At 41.7% G+C, this 19,999-nt stretch overlaps 1 protein-coding gene across 2 annotated transcripts in view; it reads left to right on the forward strand.

Annotated features, from left to right (window-relative positions):
* LOC128915584 (contactin-4) overlaps positions 1–19,999 on the forward strand; it is a 345,257-nt gene that overhangs the window by 240,731 nt on the left and 84,527 nt on the right. For both annotated transcript variants that reach the window (XM_054216146.1, XM_054216147.1), the window contains exon 7: positions 17,244–17,447. In XM_054216146.1, the coding sequence (XP_054072121.1) occupies positions 17,244–17,447 (204 nt within the window). The remainder of the gene's footprint in view (positions 1–17,243; positions 17,448–19,999) is intronic.

A 19,999-nucleotide genomic window follows, 5' to 3' on the forward strand; every position in this document is an offset into this window, starting at 1 on the left:
TGCGTCTCCGTTACCCAACTGCACGTCTCCCACTGCAATCGAAGCTGTTTGGTCTCTAGCAGTCACTGCGCAATTACCGCAGCTATCTCCTGTTCCAGCTCTGGGCAGATGGAGGTCCATAAGAGAATATCAGATATCACGGGGAAGTAGCTGCATGTCGGAAAACCGCCGTGTTTCATGGGCAGCTTCCATCCCCAGGGTCTGAGGGAGTGTTTGCAAAGCAAAGCTGTAGAGATCGGTTCCTTCCAATACCCCGATATCCCACCGCTGGGATATAACATTGCAAGTACTTAACGTTGTAGTGCAACAGTAAAAAATGTTCGGGTTAGCCGGGAAAAATAATATATCTCGTTGAAAGTGCGAGTGGCATTAAGATAGAGAAAATGCAATTACTTATTTTGAAATTTGATTAGGACAGCAAACCTAACTTCATCATCCTTGCAAAAGGTGTCTGGGGACACTAATGACCAATGCTGAAGCGTAGGACTCTCTGGAGGGGAGAAATCTTCTTGGTTTTCTTCTTTTTTTTTTTTTTTTTTTTTTAATTTTTTGCTTTAGTTTCTGTTCTGCATTGCAAAGGACAGCTTAAAAAAGTGTGGAAGCAAAACTATTCAATCTGAGAGTAGCTGTTGCTCTGAAGAGGTGAGGCATGAGTATTTATGTCCTTTTCCAGTTAGAAAAATAGTGAATTAGAAGGGAATCGTTTCGTATCCACTGCTGTGTCATTGGTTGTCTTGATCTTAAAAACTGTGTCTTTTACTAAAAAAAAGTCTATCTGCATCCAGACCTTTGTCCTTTCAACTTTAGTTCACTCTAATACTTTGCTACTTGGAAACATCCATATTTAAAGTGCCGGCAGCTAAAAGTGAGATTATGTTGGCCTACATACATTAGTTGTTGAGGTTTTTTTTTTTTTTTCTTCTTAATGATGCCAAATAAAGAGCTTCCTACTGTTCAGATGTTGCAAGAAATTCATCCTGAAAATGAGTCCAAATGATTAACAAGTATTTTCAGCATCATAAAATGGGCTGTGTGCAGCTTGCACAGAACAAATTGGGCATCGCCGTGGATTGTCCCAATTTTTAGTTTAATGTGAGTTGGAGATTCAAGCATATGAATCTTGGCTTTCCCCCTCCCCGGGTCCCCCAAGATGAAAATGAAATGTGTATTTCTTGCAGCGTGATTTCAGCGGGGAGTCGCCGTTTTGTCAGGTCGGTGCATCCTGGGGTTCCATTCTGTTAAGCAGCATAATGATGTGATTGCCTCCTATGATGAAGTGCTTGCTGAGTGCTGGAAATTTGGAATATAAATGTTCATCTGGAGCTCGGGAATTTGCTGGACTGAAAACCAGAATAAATGCAAATCAAACATTTGCTTCTGTTGTATTTTCTGCTCTTGGAGCAGTAGATGCCTGAGCCCCTGAAGCCAGTCCTGCTGTATTTATGGTGCCTTGTCCTTTAGAAATTTTCAGTTCTTTTCCCTTTTTTTTTTTACCTTACCTATTTGTTCATTTACAGACACTAAATCAGTGTAAGAACTAGTAGAAACCTATTTGGGTTGTTAGCATTTTTCTGAGATAATGACCCTGGGCATGAAGGGGTTTCCCTCATTATTTCCATTATTTCCTCATTATTTTTTAATCAAAAGCCTAACGATGGTCGTGTGTCAACCATTCTACCTGTGAAGCTCTATGGGAAACACAATGTAAGAGTAAACATTGCTATGGGAACATGGCCCATGTAACAGCATGATGAGTGGCTGTAGGTATTTAAATGGACAAGAGAGAACAGTGAAAGATCCCAAAAGTATGTTTGTAGCTAAAATTTAGCTTCGGTTTTGTGGCAACAAGCACATGAGGGTCCCCATTGCAGCCACTGGCCGCTACTGCAGCGTTAACTGGGCAGTCCCCAGTAACTGAATCACAGTAACGGGTTTGGAAATGGGAGGAACATCAAAAAGTTTTTTGATGAGACTAGTTAAGGTGTCTCAGCATGTCTTAGGATGAGCTCTATAATTTAGATGCCATAAAACAATGCTATATTGCTTTACGTTTTTAAAGCCCTGCTAGATCAATACCATTTGCCGTCGCTTGGCAGAGGAGCTGTAGGAGTAATCGATTGTGGGGTGGGGGGGCAGTTGCTAGCCAAAATGAAAAAAACAAACCCAAAACAACCTTTAGTTTGTCTGAAGTGTTTCATTCCATTCTATTTTTAAGCCTTTTTATTACATTTAGATATATTTAGAAACCATGAAGCATTTAAAAACCTAAAATAGTGTTCAATTGAAGCTCTTGCTGAAAATGTTTTCCTTTTGAGAGCAGCTTTGCAGGGGGAAACACATTAGTTTTTCTTGTTTTGTTTTTTTCCAGTGTTGTTAATCAAATTTGGCAAGATAGGTTTCTTTTGTTAAGATAAACTTAATTGAAACAAACAAAGGAAAAGCCCCAAAAACCAAAGCAAACACTCGCTTGTGTTTCTCACGGCTCTGAATGTAAGTTGTATTCCATGGGGGATATTCCTGGGAAGTATTTGGAGGTTGCTGTCCTTTTAATTTATCTCCAAATTTTAAGACCAAAATATGCCTTTGTGCCAAAGAGTTCTTTTTAAGTTTGTGGGAACTGAATCATTTAGCTGCCGCTTTTACTAGATTTAATTGGTAGCCAGGGCAGGGTTAGTTAATATTTTAACTACTACAGTTTTCAAATACCTTCTAACATCCCTGGCATTTCATTGTGAGTCTACAGATTAAAAAATACAATCCTAGAAAGGTGTGTACTTGACAGGCTGGTAGCACACCCGTAAACATGTAGAACAAATGAGTCTGTAAATCTTTCCCCAGCCCTTCTTTGGGAAGATAAATGACCTTGTCTTTTAGGATTTTCTTCACTCCCCCCCCGCCCCGGTTTTCTCTTGGTTCATCTTTAGAAAGATCTATATACACCATGTTCTCATGACATTTGACTTCCTGCCCTCGTGGGAAAACCCCATAGAGTTAGAGATTGAGATATCTGAGTGCTGTGAGAAATGGTGAATGTACACAGAGATCTGGGGAAAATGAGCTCTCCATTACTTGTTTATTTAAATTTCGTTGTGTTTCCTTTGTGTTCCTTAGAGGTATGTCTTATTCCGAGATCTCTGTCCATAGCCCATACCACCACTCCTCACATCTAGAGCATATTTATTCCCACTCCTAATTTATCTGAGTGATCTGTGGAAGAATTAAGTCAGCTGGTAACTTTTTTAGGTAGCAAGGTGCTCAGATAAGCAGACGGAAACCTGCTGGTGTTCTCCAGGATGTGTCTCCTCCTGCCCACTTGCTCAGGGCTGCTAACGATGTTTCTGGTGACCCAGGAACTGAACCTTCCCAACAGGATTTGTGGTCCTGCACCTCAGTTCCCCAGACACCTTGTCCCTCTGCTACAGAGGCAGGTGACCTTCCTGAGTGTCTGGGAACCACATCTCTTTGGCTGAACGAAGGCAAGAGTTAAAGGAAAATAAGTTTTCTGTCTCTGCGGTGCCCGTGTTCTCAATGCACTTGTAAAATTCCATCTTCCCGAAGAGGAGGAGATTCATTAAAGCTCAGTTGTTCAAATAACTCTTTCCCATCTGATGCTATTACTCCTGTTGGAAACACAGCCGTGGAGCCTGTGCCTGTGAGCTGAAATGTTGACAGAGAATTATTCTCACATCTTTTCACGTAATGGATGTGTTCAGGTTTTCTTGTTCTCTCCTGCCTTTTTTTTTCCCCCAGTAGCTAGGAGAACTTTTAGTTCTTTTGCACAGCTTAATCAAGTAGAACTAACTAAATTTTAGCATTTGACAGAAGAGATGGCAATTCTGATTTCATCTCAATCTCAGCCTTTCGTGCTGTACGGTAGGTAGTGAAGTGTAGACACCAGACATGTTTTCAGAAAGCACTTTACTGCTAAGACCACTTCTGTGCTCTGCAGAAAAATGATTAGTGCGTGCTTACTCATCTGGTCAGTTTTTCTCTCCTTTCATTATTTTTTTTTTTTTTTTTAAAAGCGATGATGGGCACTTCACGGGCTGGAAACAGTGAAAATGTTTTGGCTGTAAGTCTGGTTGATGGCCTCTCTTATGTGATGAATGGTTTGAGGGGTTTGTCTTGTAAATAATCTGTCGCATAAATCACATCTCGTATTCCCTCATGCTTATACAGCCCCTGCTGCAGAGTGCAAGGAGGAAGGGGAGAAAAATCTGGGAAAACTAATCAGAACAGTGCAGAAGGAAAAAGGCAATTATCAGGCATTTTCATACTATCAAAGGATCAAAGTATGGGGCTTTCGCCCCCCGAGCAGTGCTGCTCGGCAGAGTGCTTTGGAACAGAGTTTTCTTCAGTTGCTGTCAAGTATTTGTGCCCTTTTACTCCCCATCCCATAGTGCCAACCTTACAGTTGTTTCTCTTCTTTGAAGACTGTCACACCGCCTTTTCATTTGTCACTCGTGAAGAATTAAACCTTACTAATAAATGTTTAGAGACGTTGTTGTAACAATGGGAACAAATGTTTTTAATATTCTCCATCGGTGTCCTTACAGTCAACATTAAGCAAAATGTATGTTAGAACTTTGGAAAACTGACGATCTTGAAAGAGGTAATGGAAAGGGAAGAAATTGCGCTAGAAATAGCATATAGTCAAGGAGGCCAAGGACATTTCCAGCTAACGTCTACCTAAAAGCTGGGCATTATTTAATTCTGTCCAGATAGCATCAGCCTGCTCTGCCTACTCTGCAAGTGAATGCATCTACCATTTCACCGGATGACCGGCTCGGAATGGCTTTGGGCGAGAGCCTTGAAAACATATTCCTCTAAGTGTTAAATAGGTACCAGATCTTTTTCTTATGGCGTATTCTGATTAATATGAAATCTTTAGAAGGATGGAAAGTTGAATCCTAGAAGTTCTGTTACTTTTCTGTATTTGTTAGCATAAGAATGCTTCTCCTGCCATATTTCTTACGCGACAAGTGACCTGGAACATTTTATGTCCCCACTCCACTCCAGTAACCTTAATATTCAGTCTTTATTTCCCTGCAGTTTCTTCCAGTGTGGTATGTCCAGAGCTTTTAAAAAATGTTCTTCTTGCACAACCCGTAAGCTCAGGACTGGGTGGTTGCCTCTTGCCAAGCAGGTTGCCAAAGTGCTGAACTACCCCTGCCTTCTCCTTATTCCGGCATTAATAGTTTCTCCTCTTTCTCTCCTATCTTAATGTCTGTGTAAGCCATTGCTGCTTGGTCAGATTTGGTTGCGATTAGTGAGAAGCTAATTTAGAGAGGAATATCTCACAGATGGGTGGGCAACGTGGTTGTAGAAGTTCCATTTCTCTAGGAAACCAAGCAAAAAATCGGCTAAGCTGGTTCTCAGGTTGGTTCAACTATTTGTCAAAATGCTGCAAGGTCATTGAGCAGCTGTTCCTGGAATGCTCCAAAGGTTGGAAACAAAATACAAGCAGGTAAGCTGTCCCTTGGGCTTGAGAAAGAAAAAGGGTCAGAGAAGTATTTTCCATTAGCACTAGTCAGTGATGCTTTCGGCATGTTTGAATGTGGCAGTGGGGTCGGTGTTGGCAAACGTGGTACGTGCAGCACCAGGAGGTGTCGCAGACCTCTCTGAATCCCAGGGCAGGAGTTAAATCATGGTGCGCATGGATGGTTCTGCTTGCAGGATGCAGGGAATGGTGGAGGGAAGGCTCAGTTTCTGAGCAAACAGGGAAATGCTGCAGTAGGGTGGTGTTCCCCACGAACTGGGGCTCAGCAGCTCACGGGTGTCTTTCCTGGAGTAGGAAAAAATAAAATTTAAACAGAGTTTGTCTAGGTATTGCTCATTGGAGTAGGATGCAGTCTGTATATTGGAGATGTGTGGGAGGTGGAGAAGACCGTGAGGAGAGCAAACAGTGCAGCATCAAAAATACCTGAATCTATTATCGATTTCTTCTCTTAATAGTGACTGCCACTCACATGTCCCATACAGTAGTCAAATTTCCATGACCAAAGAAGTGTCAACATTTTAAAAGTAGTTTCCAGAGCATAAGCTGTTGAGCTTGAAAAGCTTCCAAGTGACTTATCTCAGGCCAAGAACCAGAAAATAACTTCCCCAAACCTGCCAATTCCTAGTACCTTGCAGCATAACTCTGAGGCGAGGTCCCCGCTCACGAGAAGTGGAGTGATGCTCCTGAACGCTGCGGCTGCGTCTGAGCAGCCTGACAGCGGTTCTTCTTGACAGCCCAAAATTCGGTCGAGGTATCTCTTTCCATAGCAGCTTTACGGAGAGCGGAGGAGTCAGACATGAGGCTTCCTTGGCAGCTCTGGGAGCTGCAGGAGAGCATAATTCTTCTACGTCTGGTTCCACATGTTGAAGATCATTACAGTTCAGCAAAAATGGGTTTCATTAAACTTAAAATCAGGCATATGAAGCTCTCATTTAAATAAGAAGTGATTGAGAGTTGTAACTTCCACTTAAAGTGCATCTCCCATCATTTATTTTTTATACTATGCCACAGTCACTGTTTAAATTATTAAAAGCAAGAAGTAAAAAGCTTCTTGGGAGATAGAAATGGATTAGATTAAAATTAATCTGACATAATCCTTTCTCTAAAACTGCTGATTCAGTTTGTGCACAAATTTATCAACATATTTGAGGATAAGGGGTAAGGATAAATTCTTCCCTAATTTGGGAATGCTTCAGCTCGATATTTCTGACAGCACAGAGAACATGCAGTGCTGTTTTAATTGAGAAATTTGTGAAATTACAAATATTTCCACTAACACAAATGCTGAGCTCAGTTTAGTTTTACGCTACGTTAAGCACCTGAGTTGATGTATGTGATCTACCTCATTTCAGCAGGGATGGGGTTTGTGAGCAAGAGTTGCAGAATAGGGTCGCAGTCAAGAACGGACTTTGGCACAGGCATTCAGACCCAAATTTTCAACTGGTATATGTCATTTATCACCTTTGGTGTTGGCACCACTGCAACCTATCAACCAACCACCTACCATTATACATTGGTGCCCCAGTTGGGCTGTCAAGGACAGGCAGCGAGGTAGGACGTCTCCCGGAGAACTAGAAGGAAAAGGCTCAACTCTTCAGTAAAGACCTTGGAAATACCGAAATAATAAGAAACATGACATTAATGGATTTTTTTATTTATCAGTGACAGCTCGTGACATCTTTAAAAAGAAATCATCTGCGAGCTAGTCATGTGGTTTATTCCCCTGTTCAGTTGCAGTCACCACTAAATGAAGATTGAAATGGTATTGAAAGGGGGTAGAGCTGGGAGGGGCAGGCTAAAGATGAGTGAAACCTGTCGTCTGACAGAATTCAGTCAATAGGCATTTCTTGGAAGTTCTAACATCTTGTGATCTCTTTATAAAATAAATTAAAGATCCGAGTCTAGCTCCCAGGCTCTGCTAACGGCGTTACAACCACCGTTACCCTCCAGACCCGGCCTTGGCTGCCCCCTTCAGACCAAGCTCTCGGAAGTGGCCAGGGCGGATGCTCCGCTTTCAGCTCCCTTGAGATGGTCATAGAAGAAAGTGTGTTGTTGACACAAATACAGCGTTGATATATCTCCACTTTTGCAATAGAATTTGGGTTTCTAGATCCCTGACTGCATATACTGCTTTGTGTAAGTCAATAGTCCTGGCCGTGTGAGCACTCCTTCCTATGGGGGGTGACATTTTGTTGTTGGACAATAAATGGGGGTATTGGTTTGGGCATTTTCTGTTACCTGATACATACAGAATCTCTAAATGTGCAATCATGGTGTTATTTAAATGATATATCCAAATGTGCAACCATGACGCTGTTTAAAAATATATCTAAATGTGCAGCCATGATGTTTTCAGCTGGTAGATATCAAAACACTGTTTATATCATATATCATGTATATGATACTCACATATCAAATATGTGAAGAGACAGTTTTTTTCCTGTGTACTACAGGCGAGTGCCACAGCATCGCAAATCTCAGCAGTGCCTGTCTGTGCAGAGATCTCCCCTAAAGGACATACTGCCCGCACTCCTTGGCCAGATATTTCAACCTTGGAGTTGATCACAATATTAATTCACTGCAGTAAGAAAATTCTCTGCAACCAACTTTCTGTTTTTAAAGGTTTGATCTAATCTCTTATAGCTACAGTAAGAGGCTGATCAAAGGTAGTGAAAGCTGGTATTAAAGGATTAGCTAGGTCACATTGAAATATGTTTTAAAACAAGCCCAGGGACCTTTAGCTTTACTGAAGCAAGTGCACAAAAAGAAGATTTTTAGGCTAACTCTCTCTGACTTTAAACAGAAAACAAACTGGCGGATTAAATCTGTGAGTCATTCCTTAAGGTGATACGTGTAGCACTTTATGTAGAACAAGCCTGGAAAATATAAGCAACGATTGAATCTCGCACAGCAAAAACACAGTGCAGAACTAAAAATCAGTGTAAACACCTTTTACGCAGGTGCCCAGCTTACAGCGTTATTTATTCTCATTTGATGTTTGTCCATAAGTAATTAGCAGCTTCAGTCCAGCCCCTTTTATCTTGTTTTCTGGCCGATCTCTCCTCTCTCTCCTTTCCATTTGCTACTGACAATATCTGCCACAGAGGTACTTTATCTCTGGCTGTCAGGTGAAGATGAGTGTTTCTTTGGAAGGATGTTGATGCCAACTCTGTGGACCATATAAAGCTATTACTCTTTTTTTTTACTGGAATTTCCTCATTGACATCAACGTGCAAATAGAGAGACCATCATCCAGATCTATACATTGCTCAGTAGGAAAAGCTACGAAATCATCTAGGCGTGAATCCGTGTCACAGGAGACCAAGCAAGCATCTCCTGGCTTCCAGAAGTACAGTGTTGCGTGGTTAGTAGGGGTAAAGGTTGTAGCAAATATATAGCTATTTACCCACTTGTGAGTGCTTTCTGCATTGTTGCTCTTTTTTAAGGTTGGCTTGATGTAGTTACATGGCACATCACATTGTGTGCTTGGTACAATTTTCCTGAAATCTTTATTTCACCATAAATCAGCTGCCATGACTACCATGGGTACTCCTTTATGCCGGGGATGGTGGTGTTTCATTCCAGGATTACCCATCTGGTAATTTTCCAGGAAGTTTCCTTAGCAGAAATAAGCTTTCAGTTCAGAATTCCTGTCTTCAATGGATCAGTATCACTCTTGGCAAGCCCAGTATCCCAACATTTCGAGTGTCCGAAGCATGATTGTTGGTTGGTGCAGTTCAAGGTTGCATCTCTGTTGGGAAGGGGCACGGCCAGCGGGAGGGACCCTTCCCACAGAGCCTTGTCCAAGAGCAGCTGGGTCACTGCTGGGTTGAGCCTGACTCCAAAAAATTAAATTTAAATCAGAGGTGCATGAAACTGAGTGCTATCAAATCTGATCCTGTCTCTGTTCACCAGTTTTCAGTTCACTGGTGAACTCAAACAAGGTTCACCGGTTTCAGTAAACACCGAACCTGGTTCCCCAAAGGTATCATAAGCCTTTTGGCAAATCCAGGTTGGCTTGGTTTGGGGGTTTTCTTTTCAGGCAAGTCCAGGCTGAGCTGTAGATTTCTGTAAGACATTTCTGACAAAAACCCCTTTTCGTTTCTTCCAAAACACACCAGGATGCATGCTAGGTTGGTGGGGGTGTGGGAGGGTGTCTGCTGCCCATCAGGTGTTTTTGAAATAGGTTTGTGTATTTAACTGTAGTAAATGTAACAGCACAGGACTCCATCTCACAACATTTTCCATTCAGTCATAGATAAAAGCTGCTGTTGATTTTTCTCCCTGAGGGAACATCAAGTTAAAATTTTGTCAAAATCCCTGATGGCACGGTGCAGTAGTCATTAATGTGCCCGGTGCCACGGCAGCCAGCGTGGCCAGCCATCAACTGGGGCTGGAATGTGTTTGTGAGAGATAAGCCAGGTCAATTCTGTGCAGCCATCGAGTATTTAACTATTTTAGAGATACAGAAAAATGGAGATGCAGCAGATACAGGTGATTATTGATTAGGCCTCAGGTAATGAAGACCTCTCACCTTTTTAATTACCCATAAGTGAAGCTGTACATACTGGGCATCCACACTTCTGACTCGTTACTCTACATGCCATGTACATGTGTGTCCAGTTTTTCAGTTACCATAAACCATCAGTAGCAAACGCACGGGCACACTTACATTTACAAGAATAATTCCGCCCCCCCCCCCCAAGTAGAAAGGGGCCACTTGCTGTGACTGTCAGTGCGTGGTCAGGAGATGCCAGCAATGCAGCCTGCTGTGCAGTCCCATTTCCCCACAGGTGTGTGTTAGACCGTATCGGACCCTGTTAGACCGTATCAGAAGTTGTACACTGTCATCACTGGCGGTTTGTCAGAAAAATTTTGAAAAACCTCAGAGAAGTCATAGTTCTCATGCCTCAGGTTGGAGACATGACCTATCAAAATCTGTTTGTTGCCTTCTATGTCTTTGTGATGATTCCTATCAGCACCATATCACCACTGGCAACAGAAACTTGTGGTTCTTCCACGCTGTTCCAACTCAAATTTTGCAAACCGATTCACTACTTCACGATTAGCAAAGATTAAGGGCTCGTGCTTTTCCCTGTCCCAGCTGGCAAGGACAGCACACTTCTCTGTCAGAAGACGACGGTTGACTGGCTGGCTGCTGAGTAACTGCGTCAACAGTTTCAGCATAGATGTGGGTTCATCCAAAAATGTATTATTAGCTTTAGATTGATCTTGTTCATTATTCATGATTCTTTTTATTAAAACCTGGTTTTGAGGCACAGAAGCTGTGGTGGGACGTAGCTGGGCAGCCCTATGTGATGGAGAGGGCAGAGCATGGAGTCAAGGGGAGAATAACCAAATGATGTGTGCATCCAAGTTAAATCCTTTAAATTATTTGGCAATTATTTAAGAAGAGAAGATAAAAAACTGATCCAAAGTGCTGGCAGGGCAATGAAATGGTCTGTAGGCCCACAAAAAAAAAATACATACAGTGTGTAATTCATGTAGGTTTACTATTAAAACTGTGAAAGAGAAAAATGGTCAAAAACTGCAGTGCAGTTCCAGCAGACAACTGGTATGGGTGGAGAGGAGCCTCGGGAGTTTGAGTAGGGCCTACGTGGTATATTGTGCCAGGGACTAATCTTTCCCTGATAATCCTTTTTTTTTCCCCATTGCACTCTTAGCGTGTTGTGGTGCATCAAGCCTCCTTTCCAGCTCGTGTGATGTTATTCATATTGATTGCTTAATCAAATGGCAGTGAAATTGGAGATTATGAATGTCCCCTACAAGCAGTCAGCAAAATTTAGTAAGCAAGATGCGAATACAAAATGAATTCACAGGACACTCATCAGATAATCAGTTAGGCTTTATCATTGCCCAAATGATAACCATCAAAACACCCTGTTAGTACCACTCAAGAGAAATTTGAACACCGGAGAATGCAAGCAATCAGAGCAAAAAAAAAGAAAAAAACTCACAAATTATTCACCAAAAGTGGGTCTTTTATGAAGTTTATACAACGTTGCTGTTGACAGAGGCATTATCCACTCAAGCCCGTTGCAGAGCTGTGCGAAGGTGACATTAACGTGGCATTGGCTGCACGTGCTAGGGTTTGTGCCACAGCCATGTTCTGCCGGGGTGAGGCTTCATCCCATGTGACTGAAGCTACAGACAGCAGGTTCTTCCCTCTCTCCATTCAGGGCGATATTATCTTATTTCTGTATAAGGGAAAAACATGTCTTGGCCAGACTTGGTTACGGCTTTGCGATGTGAATGGCTTTTATGAACTGAATGGGGGCGGAAGAAGGGGTACGGTTGGGGTTTTGTATGGCAAAATGTTGTTTTAGTATTTGAATACATAAAATAAATAGCAGGTGTCTGTACTAAATCACATAAAAGCATAATGCTAGATCCAGTTTCTCAGTGTCACCAGTTGCACTGCAGTAGCTGAGGGCTGAAGGGAATAGTTTTTTTCCAGAAAAACTTATTGGGACTTCCCTATTGCTGTCAGCTGTATCTGGAAAGGCCCCATCTATGACAGGGAAAGCAGAGGTATGGAGTAAAATAGACAGCAAAACTTCAGCACTTCTCATCCATAATAAATAAAAATAACTTCCATTTGAAAAATAAAAAAGCAATCATAATTTTATGGAACTACATGATCAAGGAAAGTTCAAACCTAACTCACAGAGCTGTATTCGCCGTATCTGATTTTAAATTATCATTTATAACATACAGAAACAAGCCTCACCTTTCATTCCAAAATACCTCAAGATTATGTACAGCTCTTCCAAAACACTGTACTGCTGCAATTAGAGTTTGGGTTGCTTGGGACTGTTGAGAAGGGAGGGTTTTCTTAATTTGGTATTTCTTTCTTGCCATGTGTAATGAACCATAATTTTTGTGCATCAAGATTTACAGGAAATGCTGCAAATCTTTTGTTTCCCACTGAAGAACAGTTCCCACCTGTCCAACTTGAGAGTGACATAGTAGGTGATAATATAGAAATTATAGGAATCATTAAAGATTGGATTAATCTCTGTAACTTTCAGTAATGCCTATAAAAAAAAAAGTGTATTGTACCACACTGTTCTTACTAAAAATGATAAATGACCCCTACTTTTTGGCTAATACTAATTTCAAAATTTCATTCTTCTATTCAGCTTTATGGTTACCATAATCTTGATGTTTTAATAGCTTTTCCCATAATGGCTGCAGAGACCTTTTTAAGTGGCAGCTCTGACTTTATGGAAGAGACTTTTTTTTAAAAAAAAAAGAAAAATCAAGAAAAGAGTTTCTTGTACTAAAAGGCAAAGACAAGGCAAAGACAAAATAGTGCGCATGTGGCAAGACAGAAGACCAGAGAACATTATTTTGGCAAACCATATGGTCTAATTATAATAATTACTCATAGCAGAATTTCTGTTCAGCTTCCAGTAACATTTTTTCACCGCTTGCTATCATTCAGAGAAAGTTTAAAATTTACAGTGTCTTTAGCTTTGTTTCTTGCCTTGAGCAGAGAGTGTTTGGGGGCAGCACAGGAGCAACTCACGCTTTAATAGAGTTTAACATCGAACGCTTTAGAAAATTGAGGAGATCTGAATGTGATCGGGAAGAGCAGGCCCGGGAGGGCTGTGTGCTTTGCTGAAGTAAAAAAAACCAAACAGCCAAAACCCATGCAGGAAGGCCAAGTGATGCAACTTCTACTACTTCGCATCTCATTTCGCCCGGGGTGCATGAAGGTGCTGGCCATGCAGCAGCGCCCATCGGGCTTGGCGTCTCCAGGAGCGCAGCCGCCCTGCGTTATTACCACTCTCGTAATAAAATTGAAAAGGCGTATCTTTATACATCCTAAATCTATGTTCAAGTGGCTTGAATAATTTATTTCCTTTTTAATTGCTTAAGTTGATGACAACTGCTGGCTGCTCTGTATTTTCTTAACCTGTGATATGCAGCCGTGAAATAGTGGCAGAGGCCTTGGCATCTATTTTTAAATATTCATTGATACTTGGGTGTGATACAGGTATGTGTTTGCTGTTAGTACTCTTGGTCCAGAAACACAGAGCATCAGGGTTCACTGAAATGCATGGAGAGAGCAACTGGTGTGAGCTAGCCTCTGAAAGGGATAAAAGGATTAAAAAGGCTTCTGGCTTCTTTTTTCGTATTGCTGCCACGCACACTTCAGTACAACAACTTTGCAAAGGGCAACTTGAGTAAAAGGCTGTCAGTGGAGCTTTGAGTCCAGCCTGTACCTGTCTGATGTTGCAAGGATGAATGTTTGAGGTGTATAGCCTGCCTGCCACATGCTGCCTGTCGTGTTCTCCTGCCCGTCACTAGCCCAGAGACGTAAATATTAATGGTAAGTGAACTGTGTTATCTCTATGGGATTGACCTGCTCCTGAAAGCCTCTTTGCAGTGGCAGGGGAGGGAGCATGAAGAAAAGCTTCGTGGTCTGCGGGTGTGGAGTGGGCTTTCCTGCCACGTACCTGATTTGGGGGTGATTCACAGCGCTGCGCGTTTGTGCCCGTTGCTTGCATCATCCATCTCGGCCAAAGTCCAGTCAAGCTTCTGCTAACACGCCTGTGTGCTCCCCTCCTTTACCTCCACTGCTCTTCACCAGCCCAAATTTTCTGTAGGCTCCTTTGCTATAGATGAGGGATGTTGACTAATTTAGGACACTCTTCCCTGTCTCTGTTGTCTTTGTTCTGGACCAGTAGAGCAAATACCTAGCAGCGTGGGTCCTTGCGAACAGAAACCTGCATTCTTTTGGCAAAAAGAAATCCATTTTTCTACTTCTAGCACATGCTATGGTGGTAGTGTGGGTATTCCAAGTGCATGTAACGCATCAGCATGGGTTTGTGTAGATGAAAAATGCACTTTATGTAGTTGGTATAGCAAGAAAAGATTTGGGGTTGAATGTCTTCCATCTGGTGATGGCTTGAGCCAGGGCGTATAGACCATCTGTACCAAAAATGTACAAGTAACTTCTCCATCCTCCTGTCCTTGCTGATAATCATTACAGAAGTGAAGATAAGCCACCCAAAAATCTTCATCTCATTCTGATCTGTCATGGAAACCCAGGTCATCAGGGCAATGAAGACCAGTACGGTATCGAAGTCCAAGATGGATCTTTGCGGTGGATGACCAGGCAGATGCTCTGCTGCTGGTGGTGGGATGGCAGCTGGTGGAGTTCCTGCCTGTCTTTAAAAAAGGCAAATATGGGTCAGAAATCTTCTGGTAATAGTCTGTGTTTGAGAGACCTACTTGAATGTGCTTTAAAAGGAGAAATTAAAATTGTTGTAAATGAGGCAAAATTAAATGAAAAGGCCGCCAAATTAGAAAGGAGAAGTTTGTAATAAATTCCTCAAGGATGTAGAGTCTAATGTGTGGTTAGAGAACCACGAATTGCCTGTTACTGCTTGTTCTTTGTACGGGAAGACTCCATAGCTGTAACTTCGGTAAATGTTTCAATCGTGCACAGTCACCAGGAGCCATCTCAGGCTGGATTTTAAGTGTCTGTTTACACAGTTGTTAGAAATTGCCTATGGGATGTGAACTGTCTATCACTTCCAGAGCAATTAGTATGTGAAACCTTATCAAAAGAAATCCGTCAAGTTTGAAAAGCCATAAATATTGCACTAGGATCTCTAAGGAAATCAAAGTGAGTTTGATATAGTATTTATTTACATGTTGCTACACAAGCAAATGCACTTAAAGATGCTCTAGTCAGCGTCATTCCCTGTGCTCTATATTTGTTGTAATGAAAGGAAGGCAGAGGTGAAACATCAGAGCTTCATTATGTGCCTCATTTTTAGGTGGCCAAATTAACAGTTTGAAGATGGCTTTTGGGCAGATTTTGATGTTTTGTGCGCTATAGAAATAGGTCTCCTTTAGTACCCCCTGTGTTGAATTCCTCTGCATGGAGGGATCCCAGAGCATCACCATTTGATGTTCTCCTTAATTAGACCTCTCTACTATTGCACAACTTTACATTTGCCTTCTGCTCTCCTGTGACCTGCTCAGCCAGGATTTCCAACCTAGCACTCAGCTCAAATGACACAAATATACAAGACTTTTAAGTAAGGCAGAGGCTAGGAAAAACCACTACAACGATCACAGGATTGGAAAGCCTGTCTTGAAAATTAGGGTAGAAGGGCTCTTGATGGCTCTCACCAGCAAAGAGGCAAGAACACTTTAAGCTGAAGGCATCATTAGCCCAGAAGCACATAGCTATAGACTAGTAATGAAAATATTTAACCTGGAAATTAGAGGGTTCTTAGCAATTAAAGTAATACCAATTTACGACAGAAAAGTAGGAACCAAAAACCTTGCTGCTTCTAGGGTGTAATTATGACTACGACTACGTAACCTTCTGGGGAAGGATAGGCTGGGAAGGGGATTGTTGATCCAGAAAGGTCTTCCCAGTTTTGTGATTTTCTGAGGAATGTGTGGTCAATTCACCACTGCACAGTCGATGCAAAATGCTGCCGTACCGCGGAGCTCGGGGGGCTCTGGTGGAAACCTGCCGTGTGAAGATTCACTCACATCTAAATGCCTCTGTGCATTCCAGGGCAGTGATGTTTATTTGCCTATTGCTGGATGGTTCTGGAGGAACAAGATAATTTTCACCAAGAGTAAATTAAGAAAAAAACTTAACTACTTGCAGAAAATAATAAGCCAGCTGAGAAGTGGTACCTTGTTTGCTCTGAGTATCCTCTTGACATCAGCATGAGGTTACTTATAATTAGATGCACATGTGTAAATATGATGATTAGATATTCCTACATAAACATAATTATCATATCTTCCTAAAAGTCTAAGCAGGCATTTTACAATCCTGTTGTTAAAAATAAATAAATAAAAGCCAACAATCTGCACTCAGCCTCTTATAGATGTAAACAGTGGAACGTGAGGGCAGAATATATTTTCCAAAGTACCTAATGGTAGTTGAGGTCAATTACAGTTATGACTCATTAGAGTATTAAACTAAGAATATGCTTTTTAGCATAATTAGTGTTCCCTTGGAAAACTACAGCAACTTGTATTCACTTTAGTTCTTCAAGCATTTTCAGAATGTTTGGGCATTAGTCTTAGGCAAATATAATAGGGTTATATTGTATTGACCTCACTTACAAACTCTGCAACCACTTGCGGCATCTCTCTCGCTCATTTTTTTTATTGCTCAAATAACTTCCAAAGATGACTTTTAAAACACAGAGTGCTATCTAATTACTCATACAGAAGATTACAGTGGCTTAATTTAGTGTTCGGGTTTTTGCTGATTCAGAAATTCCAAAGGAATAAAACGTACAGTGTGTGATTACATGGCTTGGCAGATCTTCCTCCAAACTGTCTTTTAAGGAAAAAAAAACTAATAAGAGAAAAAAAGTCATGAGTTTGGATGAAATGTTCGTGAGGAAAAGGTGAGATTCTTGTAAAATGCATTATATTCTGGCTGGGAAGAATTTGAAGGAACAACAAGAATATTAGATTCATGTGCAGGCTCAGAAGTGTCACAGTTGGAAATTTATATTTGTAGCCGTAAAGATGAGAACTTGCAAAATGTTAGCCTTTTTATCATTTCGTGGGCTGTGATATATCCAATTTCTCTAACGAAAGGGGCCAGGGAGAATATCATTTTCAGGGCTTTAGCTCCAAGTTGGGATGGAGCCTGGCCTCAGCCCATGCCCTGTGGGCTTGTGCACCATGTCACTGACACTGGTGGGACCTTGTGTGCTTCCAGAGCTCACCTACGCGTGGATCTTCAACGAGTACCCCACCTTCGTACACCAGGACAATCGCCGCTTCGTTTCCCAAGAGACTGGGAATTTGTACATTGCAAAGGTGGAAGCTTCAGACGTGGGCAACTACACGTGCGTGGTGACAAACATGGTGACCAACAGCAGGGTCCTGGGTCCCCCCACCCCGCTCATCCTTCGGAACGACGGTAGGACTTAGGGGAGGGGAATGGGGGGCCGGGGTTGGAGAGGTTGTTTTGTTCCCTTTGACTGGCTGTTACCCAGAAATTCAGAAATGGCCTGAAATATTTATATTGGAGTAAAGGGAGAGATTCTCCCCTTTGCAGAGATTGAGTGAGGCTGGAGACCTCTGCTTTAGCCTTGGTTCAAAGTCATAGGCAGTGGCGGGGTTTATGATGCTGTGGCCAGGGTTGCTCTTCCTATCACTGGAAGAACTCTCAGCATCAGGCAATAATTGTGAAAGAAAAACACTTGGTGACACTTGGCCAAAGACAGGAAACAAAATAGATTTTAGAGTTTGGATATGCTACGGTTTTGCTCATTTCATGCAGCCCAGAAGTGAACAAAAGCACTTTGTTGTTTCGGTAACTGTTAGCTCAGGCTGTATTTCCCAGCAGAATTAGTGCTATTTTTAGTAGTCTGTGGAATAATACAAAAAAGCAAGAAGAAACCAAAGAAGGATTTCTAAACTTATACAGAGAATTGATTTGTATCGTTGTCATTTTTAAGTAGATAAGAAAAGTAAATTTGCATGTTAATTTGCAATTAAAATTAATTAAAATGTGTCTGTTTAAAGGATAGCAGTTAGGACATTTGTTCCAGAAATAGAAATGCATTATTAGAAATTTCTTCTAGAAGAAGATCCATTGTCACCCAGTGGTATTTGACAAAAAGTCCTTGCCTGTAAAATACGGGCTCGCTGGTGCCAGCCTCAGGCTGGTGGCCGTCCCCTTCCCATTAACACGGTTCCTGCGGACGGGAAGTTTGGAAACATTGTTGGTGATGGGAAAGGGGAGAAGACGGCTGCTTTTCCAGCTCAGTGCCAGGTCCTCTCTCTGTTACAGGGGGGGCTGCACCTCTGTAAACACTGTGACAGTAAATCTGTCCCTCTGAATCCAGAATAAGTCATCTAATGTATGAAAGATAAAGAGGAATATTTAAATTTCTCTCATATTAACATTTTCAGTGTTGAAGAGGAAATATTTCTAAGTGTTACGTTAACGGGACTTTTATGCAGCCCTTACCTAGCTGAAAGTGCTTCCATGTGTCACAGTCGAGCTCAACATCTGCCTCCAGTCCGAGGTGGGGCGATGCTGGGGTGATTGGTAGGTGCCTGATTGTGAAGTGCCTCCTCACCAAGGGCTTTCCCCAGTGCATCGCTCCTCCGCACACTCCGCTTTATTTACAGGGACCGATTGCCTTCCTGAGGTAATTCACAGGAACGCTCTCCCATTCCTTTGAAGTGCACTCTGCTGTTTATTAAAGATATGAAACTTTAATTGAACCTCTGAGGGGCTGGGGAATAACATTCCTGAGTTAAACAGGGAAGGTGCTGTTGTATCGGTAGAGCCAAAGATGGCTGTACTTGAAACTGAACGTGGGCTAAATGTGTATTTTAAAATAGGATTGCACTAGTATCATAGGCAAGCTTCATTTTAAAACTCAGCTGGTCTCAATTTTTCGTTCCATGTAAAGGAACCTTATAAAATTCAAATATAACTCAATATCACACTTGAAAAATTATATATGTTGCTTCACGAGTGTGAACAACAGAAGTGAGGAAAATGCGAGGCACATCGTGCTTCCACTGGGAAAGTTGTCTTGTTTATCTTTTGCGTTCATACCTAACATGTCCAGTATATCTTAATATATATGACATGTTATTTTCCTTAGAACACTTAATCATTAAATTAGTAGGCTTGGAGGGTAGCTCATCAACAATTAATGTTTCAGTCCCATTTAATTTCAATTAGTGAGTTAAGTGGAAAAAAATTAATAATGTACCTCTCCCGATTAATTTACGCATACTGAGCTGCCCCCCTGCATGGCTCCGGCAGCGCGGGAGAAGGGACAGGGTGTTCCCTGTTCCCTGGCAGCTCCCCAGTTACGGAGGGGCTGATGCAGCTCTGAGCCCCCTCAGCCCTGGGCTGGCATCCCACCCAGCATAGTCTGACCTCCTCCAGTGCATCTATAAAATTGATTGTTGCTAAAAGTTTCTAATTTATTGTCTGGTTGGCTTCATATTGATTCACTTCTTGTGAATGCTGAAGAAATTCAGGTACTTTACAAAAACCTCCTTGTGAAATTTCTGGGTTGTTTTTCAAAATCAAAGTGATTTTTAAACTCCAAAACATTTTTGCTGTCATGCAGAATTAATTATGGGTCTCTGCAGTTGATGCATAGCCCCGTTACTTTGAAAGAAACAAATGGTGGAGCAAGATACTATCCAAAAGAAATACTGGTCATGTAGATCTAAGAATAGCACCTATATTTGGTTTTTTAATTATTTCACACTGAGCTAAAGAGAGAAGAAGACAAGATTTTTTCCTTTTGTGCTGATGATAATCTCTCACTCAAAAACTTTAAATATTCCCGATCCCAGAGCTGTGGGAAGAAAACAGAGTTTGGATGCTCACAGTTTGGCTGGCCCTGTGCTGTTCAATATCAAGAATTTCAGTTGTTTTAACAGATCATAGAATCGCAGAATGATTTGGGTTGGAAGGGACCTTAAAGATATCCA

This window comes from Rissa tridactyla, chromosome 10 (genome assembly GCF_028500815.1).
Source record: "Rissa tridactyla isolate bRisTri1 chromosome 10, bRisTri1.patW.cur.20221130, whole genome shotgun sequence".
Taxonomy (NCBI): Eukaryota; Metazoa; Chordata; class Aves; order Charadriiformes; family Laridae; genus Rissa; species Rissa tridactyla.